Source organism: Gorilla gorilla, chromosome 9 (genome assembly GCF_029281585.2).
Source record: "Gorilla gorilla gorilla isolate KB3781 chromosome 9, NHGRI_mGorGor1-v2.1_pri, whole genome shotgun sequence".
In the NCBI taxonomy this organism is placed as follows: Eukaryota; Metazoa; Chordata; class Mammalia; order Primates; family Hominidae; genus Gorilla; species Gorilla gorilla.
Genome location: NC_073233.2, coordinates 68,190,228 through 68,211,695, shown reverse-complemented (window position 1 = coordinate 68,211,695; position 21,468 = coordinate 68,190,228). Strand labels below are relative to the sequence as shown.

The following is a 21,468-nucleotide window of genomic DNA, read 5'->3' as shown; positions in this document are numbered from 1 at the left end:
TAGCATCATACCAAAGTAGGGCCATTAAACATTAAGTTATAAAATGAAATCGTGATTATAAACTGAAGCACTAACTTTGATGACAAGGAATATACATGTGAATTATTTCTTCACATACATAAAGTGATGATACAGTGTTAACATTTGGTTTGTTGTCATTTTATTTTAAGTAAGAACAAATTGTTTGAGTGCTCAGCATGCCCTTCATTTTTTTGTAAGTTAATGAGGTGGCAACCACAGTTAAGAACACAGATTGGAGGAGGCAATATTGTTTTTCCCAATTTAATTCCATTAATGGGGGCAGTGTGGTATTGGGTAGATTCTGCATGTTAGTCAGAGTCTTCAGATTGCTGTTGATCTTTTGGATCACATGAAGTAGAAGTTAAATTCACGTCTTCTTTATATGAATTTGAGGAAGCTGAAGTGTCTGGTTGCACATCTTGTTCTGAATCTAGATTGGACAAATAGGCTAAACATGTGTCTTGTACTGAGCTTTGGCCAGAAGAAGAATGAAAATCTGCCTTCATGTCTTCTGATTGCAGGTCCCCTGAGGTTTGCCCTATACATTTCATGTCCCCTGGTTTGATGTCTCTAGTGTACATATCTCCTTTTTGTGTAACTCTGGATTGAAGGTCTTGTTGGTCTTTATCTTGAGTGTCTTGACATTCTAGGTTATGTTGGGCTGTTGTGTGCTGGGTTTGGACTTCTCGGTATAGAGCTTTCTGCTTTAGGGCTTCTTTCTCTAATAGATCCTGTGTTTGCCAGTGCTTCATTTCAAATTGCCATTCTCGTGCTTTATAATCTTTGTTTCTCCAGCCCTGAGTTATCCAGTCAGGGGATTCTTGGCCAAAAGATTGACAGTCCTGGGTTGTCCAGCCTGGAGATTGCTTTTGTGGGAATTGCCAGAATTGGTATTGCTGTATTTGGGATTCTGAATCTTGACATAACAGTTTTGGCACTTTCTCCACCTGAGCTTGCTGTCCTTCGGCTTGAACATTTTGGAATTGTCCTTTCGGGGATTTCTTCTCTTGGGCCGGCTGGTCTTCAGTTTGCTGATCCTGGGTTTGCTTCTTTGAGTTTTGCTCCTTATCAGTCTGCTGGTCTTTAACTTGTCCATCTTTAGATTGTCCTTCTGGGTATTGTTCCCCTTTGGCTTGCTGATCTTCAGCTTGCTGATCTGGGAGTTGCTCTTTAGTTTGATTAAGTTGAGCTTGCTTATCTATGGAGTGCTTCTTCGGGGATAGCCAGTCTTTGATTTGCTGGTCTAAGGATTTCCGCTTTGGAGATTGCCAGCCTTTGCTTTGCTGATCTAAGGAATGCCTCTTTGAGGATTTCTGGCCTTTGGCTTGCACGTCTAAAGAATGTCTCCTTAAGTATTGCAAGGCTTTGGTTTCCTGGTTTAAGGAATGCCGTCTTGAGGATTTTCTTCTATGGAGTTCCTCCTCAGATTTCCATTCTTTGGTCTCTTCCATAACTTCTGATCTAATATCTTGATATGACATTTGTAAAATTTGCTGGTTTTGAGGTTCAGTGTTTTCTGGTTGAAGATCTGGGGGCTGCTGAAGTAGGTGTTGTATTTCAGGGAACTGCACAATATGGGATGTTGAGGCTTCAGGTAATATGGCATGCGCTGATAGAGCTTGGGATAGCATATCTTGGGAAGGTATGTCTTGAGGTGGCATGGCGTGGGATGGTGTGTCTTGAGATAGCATATATAGGGATTGCATGTCTTGGGATGTCATGTCATGAAACAGCATATCTTGAGATGATGTGTCTTGGGATAGTATGCCTTGAGGGGGCAGGTCATTAGCTGTCAGATTAGAAGACTGTTTGACATGGGATGATGTAGACTTAGATGGCATGGTTTGTTCTGACAGGCCTTCTACTGGTAGAGCTTGGGATGGCAAATCTTCAGGTGATATATCTTCGAGTTTTAGTGCAGAATGGGATGGAAAAACTTGGAGTGACACAGCTTGGTCCTGCAGAAGCTTGGTTTGCATTTGGGAAGGTTGTACAATAGCAGATTGTAGATCTTCATCTTTCATTTGTTTAAATGTAGAGTCTAGCTGAATGGACATATTTTCTGAGGACTTTTTCTCTAGTGTGGGAGGCAAAGGTTCAATTTCTTCCTCTGAAAATTTGGGAGATGGAAGGATACTTTGCTTTTGTTCATTTGGCACAAATTCCCTACCTTTATTACCTGGTTGGGAGACTAAAGGACTTCTAGAGAGTCTTAACTTGAAGAAAGCATAGCCTCCAAAGAAAACAGAGTGTGCATTTGTTGTTGAATCATCACTGGAAAACTCTTCTTGAAGCACAAATTGTAATTGATCATTTTCTTCTGGGGCAGGTTGTTCACTATTTTGAGTAACATCCGAAGGCAAGAAAAACAGAACCTATAAAAGCAAAGATGAGGGTAATTAATATGACAGAATCATGTCTGATTTTTTTTTTGTTTTCCAAGTTACTTTTCATTTCTGACTTAAGACAGTAGATAGGAAATAACATCTAAATGAGAAGGCAGAAAACGAATGCCAGTCCTGCCTTTACCATTAACTTATTGGTATTATTTTAGAAAAGTCATCACCTTTTAGTCTTTCAAATATTGAACAGAGGAATTTGATTAAGATTGCCTCAAAAATTCCTCCCATACTTAATATTATAAAGCTTCTGAGACATTTTATATCATCTAGTCAATATTCATATATTCATGCTTAATCTATAATAGTTTATTGATCACCCAGATGAACTAAATGCTGGGAATCAAAGACAATTAGATGTGGGATTTTCCCTTAAGGTGCTCACAACTATCTGTACATCAACATATAAATAGATAATAGTAATACAATTCAGCAAATGCAATTACGTAAATAGGTACTTAGTGCTTTATGGGAACGTAGAAGATGACCTAATTCTGAGACAACTTGGAAATGCTTTACAGAAGAGGCAATATTTAATCTATATCTTAACAGCTGAGTAGGAATTACTCAGGCATAGATGGTAAGATGAAATAAGACAGGAGTCAGAATCCAGGTAGAAGCAGCAGTGGAATAGCGGGTACAAAAACACAATGTTGTGATATAGCATGGTGTGATGGCAGATGGTAAGCAGTTAGATATTACTGATATTATTAGGTGGTATGCTAGGCTAGGAAATTTGGACTTTCCTTTACAAATAAGAGGAAGCAATTGGAGTTTTTTAAACAGCTAAGTGACCACATCTGATACAACCTGCAATGCTTCCCATTAGTTCTCCTTTTATTATTATGATTTTTAGGAGGTTGTTACTGCAGCACAACCTGCTGCTTTTTATTCTGACTCCATGAATTACACCTTTCTGAGATAATTCATAGAGTCAGAATAGACTACTTGTTCTATTTGATGAAGTGGATCAGAACTCAGTGATTAAATGAATTAATTATGCTTACCTCGTTCGCTAATAGCAGGCCTAGATTGAGAATCTACACATTCTCTGAAATAATACATTGCATTTCCCACTCTTCTAACTAGTTTTTCACACCTATATTTTATCCCTATTGGAGGACTATTTATGTGAGTATAAATGGTACTTTGGAAGAGATTTCTATATTTCTAAGAATCCTCAAACTTTTGTTTCATGTGGATTTTAATTTATTCTTCCACTTAAAAAGAGGTTTGGAAGAAAGAATTATAGTTTCTCTGTTTATTAAAGCTCTTAAGTGCTATGATTTTAAATTTCCTCATCCATTAATGAGAACTCAGTGATTACCAGATGCTAGACAATGTTCCAAAGTCATCACAAAAATTGGTATGACATCCCTATGAAGTTATTATCCTTCTTTTAGAATTGAGGGAATTGAGGTTTAGAGATGTTAAATAACCAGACCAGTATCGTAGAGCTGTTTACCTGGGAAGGATTTAAAAATTGTAGTTGAATCTGAGGTCCTGTGCTTTCCTCTCTGATCTAGCTTCTTGTATTAATAACGTCACCTACTTCCTACTTCAGGGTGGCTAAGACTAAAGACCAAATGAAATAATACTTTCAAGCACAGAAACTGGCACAGAGAAATTTCTCCGTAAATGTAGAGTTCACTTTCCCTTTCCTTTTCTTGAGATCAAGGTACATATTTTATTATTTTTGAATCCCCTGTTGTACTTTGCACATTACTGTGCCATTAGTGGATTAAAGATCTGTATTCACTAAATTCAATTGAAGAGTTATTTAGTGTAAGTAACTTATTTTAGTATTGTTTCTAAAGGGCTTAAAACAGGGTTTGTACTCTCCTCTAGTTGTATAATATACAGATAATACAATAAAGATGAAAGCATGAGATGAAAAATGACAAAAGCCAATACCCATTCATGATTTTAAAAAATCTGCACAACAGGGTAAATTTACTCTGTAAAAAACTTACAAAAAAACATCATATTTAAGGGTAAAATATTGAACATTTTCACCCTAAGATCAAGAACAAGGAAAGATTGACTATTTTCATCACTTATTTTAAACATTGTATTGGAGACTACACAGTGTAATAGGGCAAGAAAAATGAGGCATAAAGTTTGGGAGTAAAAATGTCTTTATTAATACTTAAAATGGTTATCTACTAAGAAAATTCTAGAAACTCTATTAAAAAAAAGTTATGGGAACTAATAAGTTAGTTTAGAAAGGTCGTAGTAGACCAGTATATAAAAATAAATTGCATTTCTATATGTAGGAATGAACATTTAAAAAATAAAATTAAAAATACCATGTACAATATCAAGAAAAAATGAAATAATTACAGATACATTTAACAAAGTATGCATAAGACTTATACATTGTAAATAATAAAATAGTGCTGAGAGAATAAATGAGATGTAAGAAAATACAGACATGTTTCATGGACATGGATCAGAAGACTACATATTACTAAGAAGTAAATTGTTTATAAATTATCTATAGGCTCAGTACAATTCCAACCAAAATCCCAGCAAGATTTTTGTAGCAATCAATAAACTAATTCTAAAACTTATATGGAAATTCATATGACCTAGAACAGCCAAAACAATTTTGAAAAAGAACAAAGTTGGAAGATTTACACTATCTGATTTCAAGAATTACTCTAGCATAATTTTAGTGGGGCAGAAGAGAAATCTCCATAGAGAATTGAAAAACAATAGAGAAAATCAATGAACCCAAATGTTGATTCTTTTAAAAGATCAACAAAATTGATAAACCTTTACCTATACTGAAAAGCAAAAAGACAATAAAACAACTAAAACAAGACATAAAAGTAAGACATTATTACTGACCTTATAGAGAGTAAAAGTATAAAGTATTGTAAAAGAATACTATAAAATCTTATATGCCAAGAAATCAGATACTGTGTAAGAAATGGGCAAATTCCTTGCAACACACAAATTACCTAAAATGATTCAAGAAGAAATAGAAAATCTTTACAGATCCATAACAAGTAAAAAGATTCGTAATCTAAAAGTTCCTAACAAAGGAAACTTCTGGATCAGATGGCTTCACCAGTGAATTCTACCAAAATTTAAAGAAAAAAAAAAAACAATTATTCTCAAACTCTTCTGAAAACTTGAAGAGAAGGGAAAATTGCCTAACTCATTCTATGAGGCCACCATTACCTTGATACCAAAAACAGATAATTATGCTACAAGAAAAGAAAATTACAGATTAATATCCTTTATAAGTGTAGATACAAAAATTGCCAACAAAATATTAGAAAAGGATTATTCATATGATGAAGTGAAATTTATAAGCAAAATACAAGGATGGTACAATAAGAAAATCAATAAATGTAATACATTACATTAATATAATGTTGGAAAACCCCCACACAGTCATCTCACTTGGAGTAGAAAAGGCATTTGATGAAATGCCTTTCATGAGAAAACCTCTCATAAAACTAGGAAGAGGTGGAAAATTCCTCAATATGTAAAGTTTATTTATAAAACACCCACAGCCAATATCATACTCAGTGGTGAAAGATTAAAAGCTTTCCCCCTAAGATCAGGAACTATATAAGAATGCTTTCTTTCACTGCTGCTATTAAATATTGTACTAAAAGTTCTAGCTAGAGCTATTAGAAAACAAAAAGAAGTAAAATTCATCCAAATTAGAAAAGAGGAGATTAAGGCCATCTCTATTTCCAGATGACATGATCTTCCTATATAGAAAATCCTCCCAAATCCACAGGAAAGCTACTAGACCTAATACAGGATTGCAACAAGGTTCAAGATACAAGAGCAACCCACAAAAAATCATTGTTGTTTCTGTATAACAGCAATAAACAATATAAAAATAGCATTTAAAAAGCAATTTCATTTATAATACCACCTAAAATAATTACATACTTTAGAATAAATCTAACCAATGGGATGAAAGACCTCTATGCTAAAAAATACAAATCATTGCTGAAAGTAATTAGAGACCTAAATAAATGAAAAGACATCTTGTGTTCATGTATAAGAAGATTTAAAATTGTTAAGATGTCAGTGCTGCTCAAAGCAATATACAGATTCAATACAATTTCTATCAAAATTCCAACAATCTTTTTCTTATAAATGGAAAAATGGATCCTCAAGTTCATATTGAATTTTAAGAAGCCCTGAATAGCCAAAACAATAATGAAAAAGAATAATACAGTTTGAGTGATTATACTTTCCAACTTTGAAACGTACTGTAAAGCTACACTAATTAAAACAATACAGGGCTGGGCGTGGTGGCTCACGCCTGTAATCCTAGCACTTTGGGAGGCCGAGGCGGGTGGATCACCTGAGGTCAGGAGCTCGAGATGAGCCTGGCCAATATGGTGAAACCTCGTCTCTACTAAAAATACAAAAATTAGCCTGGCATGGTGGCATGCGCCTATAGTCCCAGCTACTTAGGAGGCCGAGGCAGAAGAATTGCTTGAACCCGGGAGGCAGAGTTTGCAGTGAGCTGAGATCTCACCACTGCACTCCAGCCTGGGTGACAGAGCAAGACTCCATCAAAACAAAAAACAAAACACAACAACAAAAAAAAAACCCCAAAAAATATGGTACCTGGCATAAGGGAAGATATATAGACCAATGGAATCATTCAGAAATAAATGCTCACTTATATCACATATATAGTAAATCAATTTTCAACATAGACACCAAGAATATTCAATGGGGAAAGGAATTTTTTCAACATATGATGCTGGAATAACTGGGCATCCACATGTGAAAGAATAGAGTTGGACCCTTACCTTATACCATATACAAACATTAACTCAAAATCAATCAGACACTAAGCCTAAGAGCTAAAACCATACATTTCATGGAAAAAAGTTGGAAGATATCTTCATGACAATTTGGCAATAATTTCATGGATGTGACAAGAAAGGCACAGAAAACAACAACAAAATAATAGATTAATTATACTTCATAAAGAACTTTTGTGCATCAAAAGTCATCAAGAAAGTGCAAAGACAACCTACAGAATAGGAGAAAATATTTGCAAATCATATACCTACTGAGGGACTAAGATCCAGAATATATAAAGAACTCTACAATTCAACAACAAAAAACAAACAGCCCAATTAAGAAACAGGCAAGACTATAACAGATATTTCTCCAAAGAAGATGTATACATGGATGCTCAACATCAAATCATTAGGTAAAAGCAAATCAAAAGTATGAGATACCACTTCACACCCATTAAGATGGCCATTATATAAGGCTGGGTGTAGTGACTCATGCCTTTAATCCCAGCAGTTTGGAAGGCCAAGGGGGAAGGATGGCTTAAAGGCAGGAGTTCAAGACCAGCCCTGACAGCATAGCAAGACCTTGTCTCTACAAAAATAAAAATAAAAATAAAAATTTATGTGGGTGTGGTGGCACATGCCTTTCATCCCAGGTACTCAGGAGACTGAAACAGGAGAATCACTTAAGCCCAGGAGTTTGAGGCTGCAGTGAGCTATGATCTTGTGCCACTGTAGCCTAAGTGACATAGTCTTTGTATAAAAATTAAAGAAAGAAAGAAAAAGAAAGAAAGAAAGAAAGAAGCAAAGAAAGAAAGAAAGAAAGAAAGAAAGAAAGAAAGAAAAAAAAGATGGCCATGATAAAAACAAATATGATCCAGAAATCCCATTACAGGGTATATATTCAAAGGAAATGAAGACAGTTGGAGAAACATCTGTACTCCCATATTTACTGCAGTGCTATTCACAAGAGCCAAGATGAGGAATCAACCTAAATGCCTATCTACACATAAATGAATAAAGAAAATGTAATATATATATATAAAATATACATTATATATTACATATATATAATGTACACACACACACAAACAATAGAATACTATTCAGCCATGAAACAGAACGTAATTCTGTCATTTGTGGCAACATGAATTAACCTGGAGGACATTATATTAAGTGAAATAAGCCAGGCTGAGAAAGACAAACACTGCATGATCTCACGCACATTTGGAATCTAAAAAAGTTGACTTCATGGAAGTGAAGACTAGAATAGTGGTTACCAGAGGCTAGGGAAGGTAGGGAGGATGAGAGGACCGGGAAGGATTGGTCAATGGGTATAAAATTCTAGACAGGAAGAGTAAGTTCTTACTTACTATAGATAGTAAGAATAAGTTCTATACATAGTAGCATGACTATAGCAAATTACAACGTAGTGTATATTTCCAGGTGACTAGAAGGGAAAATTTTGAATGTCATCACTACAAAGAAATGATGTTTAAAGTGATGAATGTGGTAATTACCATGATTTGATCATTAGAAAATGTAACATGCATTGAAGCATCACACTGTACCCCATAAATATGTACAATTATGTGTCAATCATAAATTGAAAATTAAAAATAAATGGAAAATAATTACTCCCCCTTTTCCCCTGTTGGTTGGTATTGATGGAGATGTGGAGAAATTGGAATCCTTGTACACTGCTGGTGGAAATGTAAGATGGTGCAACCAAGGTGAAAAACAATTTGGCATTTTCTCAAAACATTAAACACAGAACTTCCATATGAGCCAGCAATTTCGCTCTTAGGTATATATCCAAAAGAATTGAAAACAGGGACTTGAGCAGATATTTTTACACCAATGTTCGTAACAGCATTATTCACAATATGCAAAAGGCAGAAATATCTGTGTCCATCAACAAATTAATGGCTAAGCAAAATATGGTATATACACAAAATGGAATTTTATTTAGTCATAGAAGGAATGAAATTTTGATATATGCTACAACATGAATTAATCTTGAAAATATTATGCTTACTCAAATAAGCCAGTTAGAGAAGACAAATATTGTAAGATTCCACTTACATGAGGTCTCCAGAAAAGGCAAATTCATAATATAGGAAGTAGGATAGAGGGTACCAGGGGCAATCAGGAGGGGAATCGGGGAGTGATTGTTTTGTGGTACAGAGTTTGTGTTGGGGATGATGAAAAATTTTGGGGCATAGATAGTGGTGAGAGTTACACAACATTATTAATGTATTCAATTATTTGAACAAATGACTAAAATGATACCTATTATGTTACATATATTTCACCACAATGCAAAAGAATTACTCTAAAGATACAGAAATTAAGAGAGTGTAGAATACGTGGAAGGATAGACATAGTGGCCAGAGGGAAAAGTATCCAAAAGAGACCTACAAATAAATAATAAGTAAATTGATTTTCAACAAAAATACCAAGGTGATGGAGGAAAGCGTTGCATTTTCAACAAATGGCGTTAACAACTGGATATCTCCATGAGGGGGGATGTGCATTAACTTCTAACCTTACCCTACAACTGTACATGAAAATTAAGTTAAAATAGACCATACATCTAAACGCAAAAGCTAAAATTATAAAACTTCTGTAGGAAAAGATAGAAGAAAACCTTCATGATTTGGGGGTAGGGAAAACCTTGTTAAACAGAACACAAAAACCATAACCGTAAAAGCAAAAATGATAAATGGAATTTCATCAAATTTGTTTTTTTTCAAAGAAGCTATTAAGAAAATGAAAAGGCAAGTCACAGTGTGAAAAAATATTTGTAAAGGATTTGTATTAAGAATTAATTAGGCTGCTATAAGGCCAATAAGAAGAAGATAATCCAATAAAATTCAGCTAAATATTTGAACAGACATCTCAAAAGAAGATACACAAATGGATAATAAACATATAGCAAGAGTGTCATCATCATTAGTCATTAGGGAAATGTAAATTAAAACTACAATGAGGTGCCACTACATACCAACTAAAATAGCTAAATTATTAATAAAACTGACAGTTTCAAGTGTTAATGATATTATGGAGCAACTGCCCCTCTCACATATTGTTGATGAGAATGAAAAGCAATACAGCCACTTTGACAAACTGTTTGGTATTTTCTTATAAAGTTAAACATCTGGTTACCATATGAACTCGCAATCAAATCCTAGATGCAACACTCCAGGAGAAATGAAACTATGTCCACACAAACATATGAACTCAAATATTCTTAGTAACTTATGATAATAGTTCAGAACTTTAAACAATCTAAATACCCATCAAAAGGTAAATGGACTGGGCGCAGTGGCGCACACCTGTAATCCCAGAACTTTGGAAGGTCATGGTGGGTGTATCACTTGAGCCAAGGAGTTTGAGACCAGCCTGGGCAACGTGGCAAAACCCTATTTCTACAAAAAAAATACAAAAAAAATTTAGCTGGGGGTGGTGGCGCATGCTTGCAGTCCCAGCTATTTGGGAGGCTGAGGTGGAAAGGTTGCTTGAGTCCAGGAGATTGAGGCTGCAGTGAGCCGAGACAGTGCCACTGCATTCCAGCCTGGGTGATAGAGTGAGGTCTTGACTCAAAAAAAAAAAAAAAAAAAAAGGTAAATTGATAAACAAATTGTGGTGTACCCATACATAAAGGGAATGAATTCTTGATAGAGGCAACAGCATGGATGACTCTCAAAAACATATTTCTGTGTGGAAGAAGCCATATAAGCCATATACAGAGAGTACTTATGATTCCATGAATATGAAATTTTGGAAAGTCAAAACCAATCTAGATGATGAGAACATTGACTACAAAGGGGTTCCAGTGAACCTTCCGGGATGCTAGGAATGCACTATACCTTGATTGTGATGGTAGCTAAACATAGGTACATTTTGTTGTTTATAAATGATACCTCTATAAAGTTGATGTAAAAAAAAAGAGAGAGCTAGAGAGAGAAATGAAAACTCCATAAATCACAAGGCCTGTACTGGTATTTGGGACTTAGTGAGCAGGCTCTGGAGACATATCACAGGGGTCAGAATCCTGATGTTTTGTGATACTGGAGAGGTTAGTTTAGCCTCTTTGTGCCTTACTTCCTTCATATGTAAAATAAAGATGTTATAATAGTTTTGTTAAGATTAAGTTGGTGCTCAGTGATTATAACAGTGACTGACATAGTCAGAATTCAGTAAATATAATCTATAACAATTATTATAAATACTATGTAGTATCAGTATTAATAGCTTTTTTTCCTATTTCTTTTGTGGTGGTGGAACTGTGTCACACATCTTATGATCCAAGAATACACACCCCATGTCACAGTAATTTGGGTTCCCGTTAAGTCTGATATTACATATTTTTGGCAGAGACATAAGGAGCTATGTCTTAACAGAGATGACTGAGTATAAAGCAGATAGTACAAGAAAGGAAAGCATAGTTGTTTCAGATGGTGGGGTGAGCTTCAATCTTAAGCTTGCCCCTCTCTGACCTTCCTAAATTTAGATGTTTTATTTCAGCATCTGAGCATGCTGCTCTTCCTACTAATAAATCAGACATCATTGTGTGCAGTATCCCAACAGGAACAGGAACCTGTTCTCTTAATAATATTAAGAGACATCAGAACACACCTCATCTGACTGTGTCCAGCACTTGCTTCTAAAGGATGCAATCAATAGTCACAGAGATGCTGAGCTCTGCTATGCTGATGATCAGTAAGATTAACAAAATTCCCTGCAAATAATGAGGAGAAATAAATGGCATTTGAAATGAGAGCTGTTATTTTAAATATATAAGCTGAGAACCCCTTACACTCTATCACCAAGTATGGGAAACCCATATTTTGGATGGTTCTGTAGCCATCAGACACTGCACAATTTTCATCTTGTGTCTTTCTGATGAGGCAGGGATAACAAACTCCAATGTCCATGGGAGCTGGGCAGTCATTGTGAACTAAACAGGGAAAGAGTAGAGAGTAATAGTATTCATAGGAGGCATCCATTACTCAATTCCAGCCAATTGCTGTCATGTGGGAACATGGATACCATAATGCCTATTTTGTTTGTTTTTCCCTAAAGAGCCAGATAGAACATATATACAGGCTGGATATAGCCCACAGATTGCCATTTTGCCCATTTTGCTTTAAGGTAATGTTTATATTGAGAAGTAACATGGTACCTTATGGTGTCTCAAAAGTTTAAACTATGAAGACAGAAAGACCTGAGTTAAAGTGGGTCCAAGGTCGGCCGGGCACGGTGGTTCACGCCTGTAATCCCAGCACTTTGGGAGGCCAAGGCAGGAGGATTAACTGAGGTTGGGAGTTTGCGACCAGCCTGACCAACATGGAGAAACCCCCTTTCTACTAAAAATACAAAATTAGCTGGGCCTGGTGGTGCATGCCTGTAATCCCAGCTACTCGGGAGGCTGAGGCAGGAGAATTGCTTGAACCTAGGAGGCGGAGGTTGTGGTGAGCCGAGATCGTGCCATTGCACTCCAACCTGGGCAACAAGAGCAAAACTCCATCTCAAAAAAAAAAAAAAAAGTGGGTCCAAAGTCCCACTTAACCTTGAACAAATAACTGTGTGTTTCTGAATCTTGGTTTCCCTGCAATACACCCAAAATCTTAAATATTCAATATTTGTTGGTAAAACTGAAATGTATGAAGACCCTATTGTATGCAATTTACTGACTTTCTCCATTGAACAAGATATACCTGGTCTTGGATTTTGTAGAACTTACATCATGGTAAGGGAGGCAGACAATAACAAGTAATTCGATAATTATTTACCTAACTAAATTGTGATAAATGCTGTGAAGAAGGATTGGGAGCTATGCGCTACTCTAATGGGGGATCTATGCAGATATGAGCATAGGGGTGAGGTCAGGAAGAACTTCCTTAAAGAAGTGGTATTTCAGTTGAGATTTAAGTATGAGGATGAGTTAATTGTATAACTGGCCTGGTGACCGTTCGAAGCTGGAAGAAGCTGATCCTATGATCATCTTGGGGCCGTGGATACTTGACACATTAAGGGATTATAGGAAGTGGCTGGAGTGTGGAGGAGTGAGAAGGATGAAGTCCTGGAATAATGTTGGAAAGATAGGTAGGATAGGTGTTACAGGGTTTGGTAAGGCTGTTAAGACTTGGGTCTTAATCATCATACGTTTTACAGGAAGCCATTAAGTAATGGCTCAGATATACATTTTTAAATGATTACTCTAGCCACAGTATAGACAATAGATTGGTCTTTAGGACAGGGGTCAGTCCAAGAGACATCTAAAGCCCACTGTTCTGGCTCTTTTAGCTTATGATGTTTGGGTTACAGCAAGAAATTGTTAAGTTATGTAAGTGAGAACTAGGAAGAGATTGTTCATGGTTCTGTATGCAGGTAACTAATCTTGCAATACCCATCCATGGACAGCAGGAAATAGCGGAATTTCATATATCTGGAGATTTAACCCTTTCGGGTATATACAAGTTCTTCCTCGTGTATACCAACATAACAAACAGTAGTTGCCTCCTGTCCATTCAGCAGTGGCCAAGAATTATAATGTTGTATCATGTTCCTGGTCCAGTTAGGACAGGGTTTTATCGCTTATGTTGTTTTCTGGCTTTCTTTAGTAATCTATCATGAGTCTAATTTTAGAATTTATCTCAGAACACATGAGAGAGTCCCTGGGACCATTTCACTGAGTGATTGTGAGGATTAAATTACCTCTTGTATTCAGGAACTAACTTCTCATTTCTTATTTACTGAGGAAGACCGTTTTCTGTGATTCCACTTTATTTCCCTTCTAACGGATTCAAATATTCTTCAAATTATAGAACCCATGCTTCAAGATATAGCTGGTAGGAATAAAATAAAACCCCAGGACTTGCTTAGGGAACTAGAGAGAAAGGGCTATTGGAGTCACTGACATGCTTAAAAATAATGTCACTGATTACTTGTTAGATAAATACTTTAAATTGCACAGACAACTACATTTCCTGGTAAAAGATCTCTCATCTGCTTTAATGAATAAAATTGCCACAATTATGTGAAATAATGTATGTCTTAAGCTTATAAAAATCCTTATTTTATTAAATGACTTCTAAATACCTTCCCCCACTGTATTTTGATCTCAGTGTTATTGAGCAAACTTTTAGATCATTTTGTTCATTAATGCTGAAACAGTAAAATTTAATTCAATCTATGGCCATAATAATTGTATTAGCTAAACCTACTGACTATTTAACTGTGCAAGGTACTGTTTTAATTTAAGCAATCCTCACAACAACCCATGAGGTAAGCATTCTCATTATGTTCATTTTCCACTTGAGGAAAACCGAAGCTTAGAGAGAATACAATATTAGGCCAAGGTGACAAGCTTGTGTGAACAGGATTCAAGTCCAGAAAATATCGCTCCTTAACCATTGTAACAGTAACCCCACAGTACCCTTCTCAACTGTCAGTTCAAATGCTGACACAACTTCATTTAATAAAATAAAAATCAGTGAATCATTACATCATGGACACAGTTCAGAGAAGATTTTAGAGATTCTTCATGCAAAATAAGAACACTTACAATGAAAAGAGTTCTACCAAAAACACATATTTCTTCAAAGGATGGCATCTGGCAGTACTTGTCTTGATGTCTGTAGCTGAGAATGGTGAAAGTAATCCCAGTTATCACAACCAAGGAGCTGATAACATTCATGCCCGTGACACCTTGACCCTGAAAGATAGTTTAAAAATGATAAAATAAATAAGATCGAAACCAAAGCAAAAATATCTTGTAAGAAATTTTTAATGCTTTTATCTTTCCAGATACTTCTCAGGGAAGAGTTGTTCTATCAGGTCAGTATGACTGGAAGGCTTAATAAACTAAATTCTAACTCATTAAAGTCAGAAGACAAACCAAGTTTTAGAATGGGCTAAGGATGCTCTATGGCTAATGCTAAAGAAAATGTTCATTTTATCCCATTTTATCTCATTTTATCACCACCATCTTTCATAATCTGGAAGCAGTACAATGTGTTAGCAAATATCTTTGCTTGGAAATGAAACCTCATTTCAAGTCCAAGTTTCACTAGGACCTTAGGCAAGTAACCTAATCTCCTGGAATCTCAATTTCTGCCTTTAAAAATGTGAATGTGTCACCTAACTTTTAGGGTAGTATCCATTTATTCATTTATTTCATAAATATTTAATGTGCACCAGATACATGTGAGTACTGCATTAGGCCCTGGAGAAACAAAAATGAACAAAAGAGGTGACATCCTGCAATCATGCGGTTTACAGTCATTCCCTGGGAGAATTCAAGCAATGATCAACAGAATCGTTAACATTTAAAGATGTTAACCTATTTGGACTGGAGTTTAAAGGTGTTTTTTCTTGAACTCATTGTTGCAATAAAAATATTTCACATTGCCCCACCCAATTCCCTTTATTCATTCCTATTTTTTTGGAGGGGAGTGTGGGTGGGTGGGGTATGTATATCCGAGTTCCTTTACAGGAAGGGGGTCATCTGATTTGTTCCTTCCTACCCACTCCCAGGACTGATATCACTCTTTTAAAGGAAAAACAAAGAAAAGCTTCACATTTCCATTCATCAGGTATTTGCTGTACCTTTATTGATTGTGTTATGACTACTGTGGTGGAAAATACAATGATGCCTTTACACAGCCAGTCCTTTCTGGAAGTTTGTGGCTTGGTGTGGCAAACCTCAGAAGTGTACTTGTGACTTAATGTTTACCTCAATCCCAGGTTTTTATTGCAAATAGGCACTTTGGCAGAAAATGCACAGGAACATATAGATAGGCCGTCTCTCTCTTGGTTTTTAGTCCCCTTGTTTTCTCAAGGCTCTATTTTGGCTCCTATAGGACATTTTATAGACTAAGGTCTCTAGATAATCAATCCCTCATGTGTATTGGGCTTTACAAAGAACATGCCCAGCCTAATCTCTTCTGATTCTCATTATACTTTTGTGCTGCAGGAAGGACACTTGTTGTTATCCCCATTTTACAGATAAATGGAATTAAGGAAGTAAGTGACTGTGAGCAATCACTTTCATGGTTTGTGGAAGGGCTGTGATGAAAAGCCAGGTCTTCTGATGCCTGGTTCAGCATCCTGCCTCCATCATTCCTGCGCACCTCCATCTGCATAGCTCTCAGTGAGTCAGGAGTAGGTTTTCCTTACCCATAGTTTATTTCTCAGCTCTGGAAGGAAGTCAATACAGGGAGAACAGCATTTGGGGCTTCATCTGCATTGTCTGCATGTATTTCCATAAGCAGGGATGGAAACATTTATCCGCCCTCCCCTCAGAATGTCTCTATGCCTTGTAACTATCCCTAGAGGAAATTGGCAGAGGACCATAAGAACAGAGTTCAACTGACTTTCAGAGAGGCCCACATCCCCAGGACCTTAAATAAGATCAGAGTGGTTAGAAAGGAGTATGAACATTTAAGCATCATCTTGCCTTTTATAAGTAATGTCTCATTAAACCCTCAAAATAACCCTTAGAAGTAGGCACTTTTCCCTTCAGGTTAACACAGAAGTGAGTGATAGCCTTGGTTCAATCCTAGAACAATCCAGCATTGATGCCCAAACTCTTTCTTCCAGACCTTGGGCAGGATCTAAAGAAAAGCCTCGGTTGGTATTGGAGATAGGGCTAGGATTGGGAGGAAGAATTAGTGAGAGCTTAGGATTGGTTTTGGTTAGAGCAAGGTTTCTCAACCTTGGTACTATAAACATTTTTTGTTGGATAATTTTTGTGTTGGGGGGAGGCTGCCTTGTGCATTTTAGATGCTTAGAAATGTCCCTGGCCTCTACTCACTTGTTGCCAATAACACCAGTTGTAATGACCAAAAATGTCTTCAGATGTTGTCCAATATTTCTGGGTCCTGGGGGTGCAGGGAAGGGAGTTACCCCTAATTACAAACAATGAATTACAGGGATACAGAATGGTTTCCAATAAACAACTCTTTTAGTTTACTTGACCAGGGAAATGGGAACAAGTGTAAGAATGTCTGTCAGGCAAACAGTGGCACTGGCAAATAGGAATGATCTGAACTGCAACTTTGATGCATACAGATTTTCCTGAAAGGTAACTTTATTACTAAAGGCTTCATACGTAAAGATGATATAAAACAAATAGAAGATTTTAAATTTTATGTAGTTTAAGTGGCTTACCAGAATTTTTGATTTCTTATTGGTTACTGTGAGGTATCCTGTAAGAATAAACTGTTAAGAAGACAAGAGACAAAAGTTAACAGGTGATGTGTTTGACCACCTTGCAGTATAATTTCCCTTGGATTTGCAAAATATCTGTCTGTGAATCTCCAAGACCATCCCGTTTTTCCACCTGAGCATCAGGGAGTAGGGAAGGTAGGCGTAGGTAGGGTAGGAAGAAACTTTGTGCTGGATTTGCTCAGCACTGAACAAGCGCTCTCTGCCAGGGCCAACTGGGACAAGCAGGCTCCTCTAAGATCCAGAGGACCAGATGTTTGGTCCAGCTGGGGCTCCAAAAAGAGATTCCTGAGCTCTGGGCCTTGAAGAGAACAGGAGGAGCTGTGCCTGTTCTGAGCAGGTGAAGGGAGACTTTCTCAAGGAAGACCCCTCTAAAGGCTGATATGGGGACTGATATCTAGTGTAGTTATCACAGTCCCTCATTTCTCATGATCGTAGAGCCTAGTACCACCTCAGGAAAATGAGAACTCTGTCACTCCATGTGGAGTCCCTTACTTTTTTAATGTTCTGGGGATGGGAACCTTCTCTGTGGGAACTGGCCTTGGACTTTGGGGACATCTGGGTCTTAGAGTCCAAGGATCTGCAGCTGACTTGCAGAGATCAGAAAGTTACCTTTGATACCTCCCTCTGCTTCACTCCCCACATTGGATTGCCAAGTCCTGTCACTTCTACCTCCGAGTCACTCTCAAGGCTCTCCATCTCTAGCTCCATTGCCACCAAGCTAGTTTGGGAAACTCTTTCCTCATCTGTGTGATTGCAGCCTCCTCTCATTGGATTCTCCTAGGTTTACTGTTATAATTGAATTAATTTCTCACTTGAAAAACACAATGATACTTCAACAAGTCTTCAAATGTCACTATCCTCTTTAAAAACGTTCAGTGGCTTTCCCATGCTTTCACATTGAAGTTCCATTTTCTTAACATGACTATAGGGGTTGGCATGACCTGGTTACACCCTACCTTTATAGCCTCATTTTATGCCATCACGATAGATTCATTGGTCTTCTTTTGGTTACTCTTTCCCACATCAAGCCCTTGGCTCATGCTTTATCTTTGCCAGGGATGCTTTCCTTCCACTTCGCCTAGTGAGCAGCTACGCAGAAAGCACTTGCCTGATCTCCATGGTCAGGTGAGTCGTCTATTAAACCGTCACATCGCACCTGGAACTCTCCTCTTAGAGCACTTAGCACAAGCGTAGGAACAAATATTTGGGGTTACTTTTGACTTTCTCATGTCTAATCTCCCAGTTAGATGACAAACTGTCTAAATCTAAGAACAATTCACCACTTCTCTCAGAGAGGAGCTGTTTTCCAGTATTCTCAGTCTCAGCACCTAGGATGCCATTGAAGATGCGTTATGTGCTCAGTAAATATCTTTTAAGTGAAAAGTAGAGTTTTCAAAAGCAGCAGGCCAGAACCTCATTTTAATTCACACATGCAGAGTACACAGAGTCACACTGGGACAATTCTGTTGTGAAATGAGAAAGTGAGGGGTTGGTCTGTTTGATTTTCTACAGTATGGCATGTATAGTTTGAAAATCATATTGAATATTACATTATTTATATTGGGAAAATGAAAACACTGCTGGTTGTTTCTGAAATGCACATTATAGAAAAGGCATGGAGTATTTCTGTTTATCAAAAGAGACTGTGGATTTTTAATAGTCAGAGATAGTGGCCTAATTTATTTATTATTTCACCTATTTGTTCATTGATTGATTGATTGATTCATTCCTTCGTTCATGCACACTATGCCTCAAGCATGATTCTAGGTTCTCAGAATATAACAACTAAAACAGACAGTAACACTGCTGTCTTCTCAGGAGTGTATGTTATAGTAGGAGAAGCTCTCATGAGTCTGTCCTTAAATATTATGGCACAAAATTAGGAATCCAGGCTGTGGGGATTGGATAGAAATAGCACTGTATTAAGAATAATATTTATGGCTATATGATTATCTAGATGAGTGCCACTCATAAAGTTGTCTCTGGGGCTAAGAAGGAGGATGAGTGATAATAATTTTAAAATTCTTTTTAAGCTTTCAGAGTCTGTGATTCCATGAGTGCTAGCTAGGCTAGATATGTTTAAGTTATTCTCTACTTTTGAGCTCAGTTTCCTTATTTGCAAAGGAATAAGTAGGATATTTGTGCATCTAGTCTCCCAGGTTGGTATTGAGGAGCAAATGTCTTACTATACACACAAGGGATTTGGAAACTTTTAAGCACCTGAGAGTAGTTATTACAATGATGATGGTAGTGCAGTGACCAAATGGAGTTGCTTCTTTTGCCGTGAGGGGAGCTGCCTTTTTTGGTCTCCTGGAGGGCCATATTTATGGAATTCATTACCCTAGGACGTGAAGCAGTTCAAATCTATCTTTATAGCAATTTCTCCAAAGCTTCTAATCGACAGTACTCACAATAAGTGCTCCCCAGAATGGATATCCTGTGAGGACAACAAGGGGAAGTCTTTGGGAGAAACGGATGTAATTAAGTGCAAATATAGTTCCAAAGCCCACAATGATTAGAGCAAGCAGGATCTGGGTAGCCTGTGAGAAGAGAAATGGGTACATGAGGTTACAAGTATCCAAGACCCTGTGGGCTACCCCACGTCCCTCAGGGTGTGCCTCCATGGCACACCTTTCCCTCCATCCAAATGCCTTCCTCTCTCATTTGTCAATCATTCTCAGATTGTTAAGAGACTCAGTTCAATGTGTTTCCTTCCCACTTTGCTTGCCTGGATCCTTCAGGTTCAAATCCTTCACTTTTATTCTTTATTATTTTCTATCTTCCCTGGTGTTACCAATTAATCTTATATCAGACAGATTTGAGTACATGTCTGACTACCCCCCAGATTATAAGCTTCTTGAGCACAGGGACTATAAACTATTCACCTTTACATTTGTTTTTTCTTCTGTCTCACCAGTATCCTATTATTATCCTAACAGCCCCCACCCCCACATTTTCCAGCACTCAGTATAGGCTTTTGGAATTGGGGCTCATCCCAGTTGTCTAAAAGTTTAAAAAGTTTGATGACATAGAGTGGAGAACCTGAGATGAGCTTGCATTTCACCTCCCCTTCATCCATGGACCCAACTAGGGATGAGAATAGCCCAGTGGGCCTATCAGCTTGTAGGAATCTGCAGGGAAAAGAATAGCAGCAGTGGTTCTCAGGGCGCAACTTCTCTGGCAGTCTAGATTTTGTCCCCAGGCCACATCTCTGGGCTGTGGCACACCAAGTAATGATTTTTGCTGTTGTACAAAGGATGGAGGCTGTGCATACAGCTCTCCCCTGGGTGCATTTGTGATGAAAAATGTTTTGCATGCCTTATCATTTGGTTCACTGTGGAGCTTTGAATATGGGTTTTGAAGCACTCCCAATTCCTTTAAGAGCATGAAGGGGAAGTCAAACCTCTCCACTTATGGTTTCTTAGCTTCAAGGGAGGTGCTACCACACCCTGAAGTCACTTCCTCAATGAGATATTTTAAAAAGTTATACTAGTTTCTTGCTTCCCCCTCTGCTGGGATTCAAAGATCAGTACTAATTTCTCATGTAAGGTGAAGGGGGAAAAGTAGAATTAACTCCCTCCCTGAAAATAATTGCATATCTCTGCAGACATACATGAATAAATAAACTTCTTTTCTCCCCTTCTGGAAGACCTATTGATTGGAGAGGACTTACCCCCAAGACTCTTGGCTCTCCCTTCAGAAAATCCAGCAGAGAGCTATGAGGTCTGTAGGGAAATGCAGTCAATACAGTTTCGTTTGGTTTTATAGTGATGACGTTGAGTTGCCCTTCTGTCCTGGGATGTTGACTCCATGATTCTATGGCAGAACTCTAGTAAGGGAAAGAGTGAGCAAACATTGCTGCCCAAATCATGGTCTACCTCTCCACCAGAGTCACATGGAGCCCTTAGAGATGAGCCCTTAGTGATGACTCTACTCAGTAGTAGAATCTCAGAATCATAGTTGAGTCACAGAGTTTTAGAATTCTAGAGCATGCTCAGCCCCCCATCTTCCTGGTAAAA

General features: G+C 37.4%; 1 protein-coding gene across 1 annotated transcript; it reads right to left on the bottom strand.

Annotated features, from left to right (window-relative positions):
* Positions 1-682: 682 nt before the first annotated feature.
* Positions 683-21,392, bottom strand: MS4A14 (membrane spanning 4-domains A14). The gene is given in 9 exon segments (XM_019037246.4): positions 683-895; positions 897-2,396; positions 11,852-11,896; positions 11,898-11,954; positions 14,784-14,933; positions 17,390-17,440; positions 19,861-19,989; positions 21,123-21,227; positions 21,229-21,392. Coding segments are annotated over 9 exon segments (2,142 nt in total). The 5' UTR covers positions 21,262-21,392; the 3' UTR covers positions 683-823.
* Between the last annotated feature and the right edge of the window lie 76 nt (positions 21,393-21,468).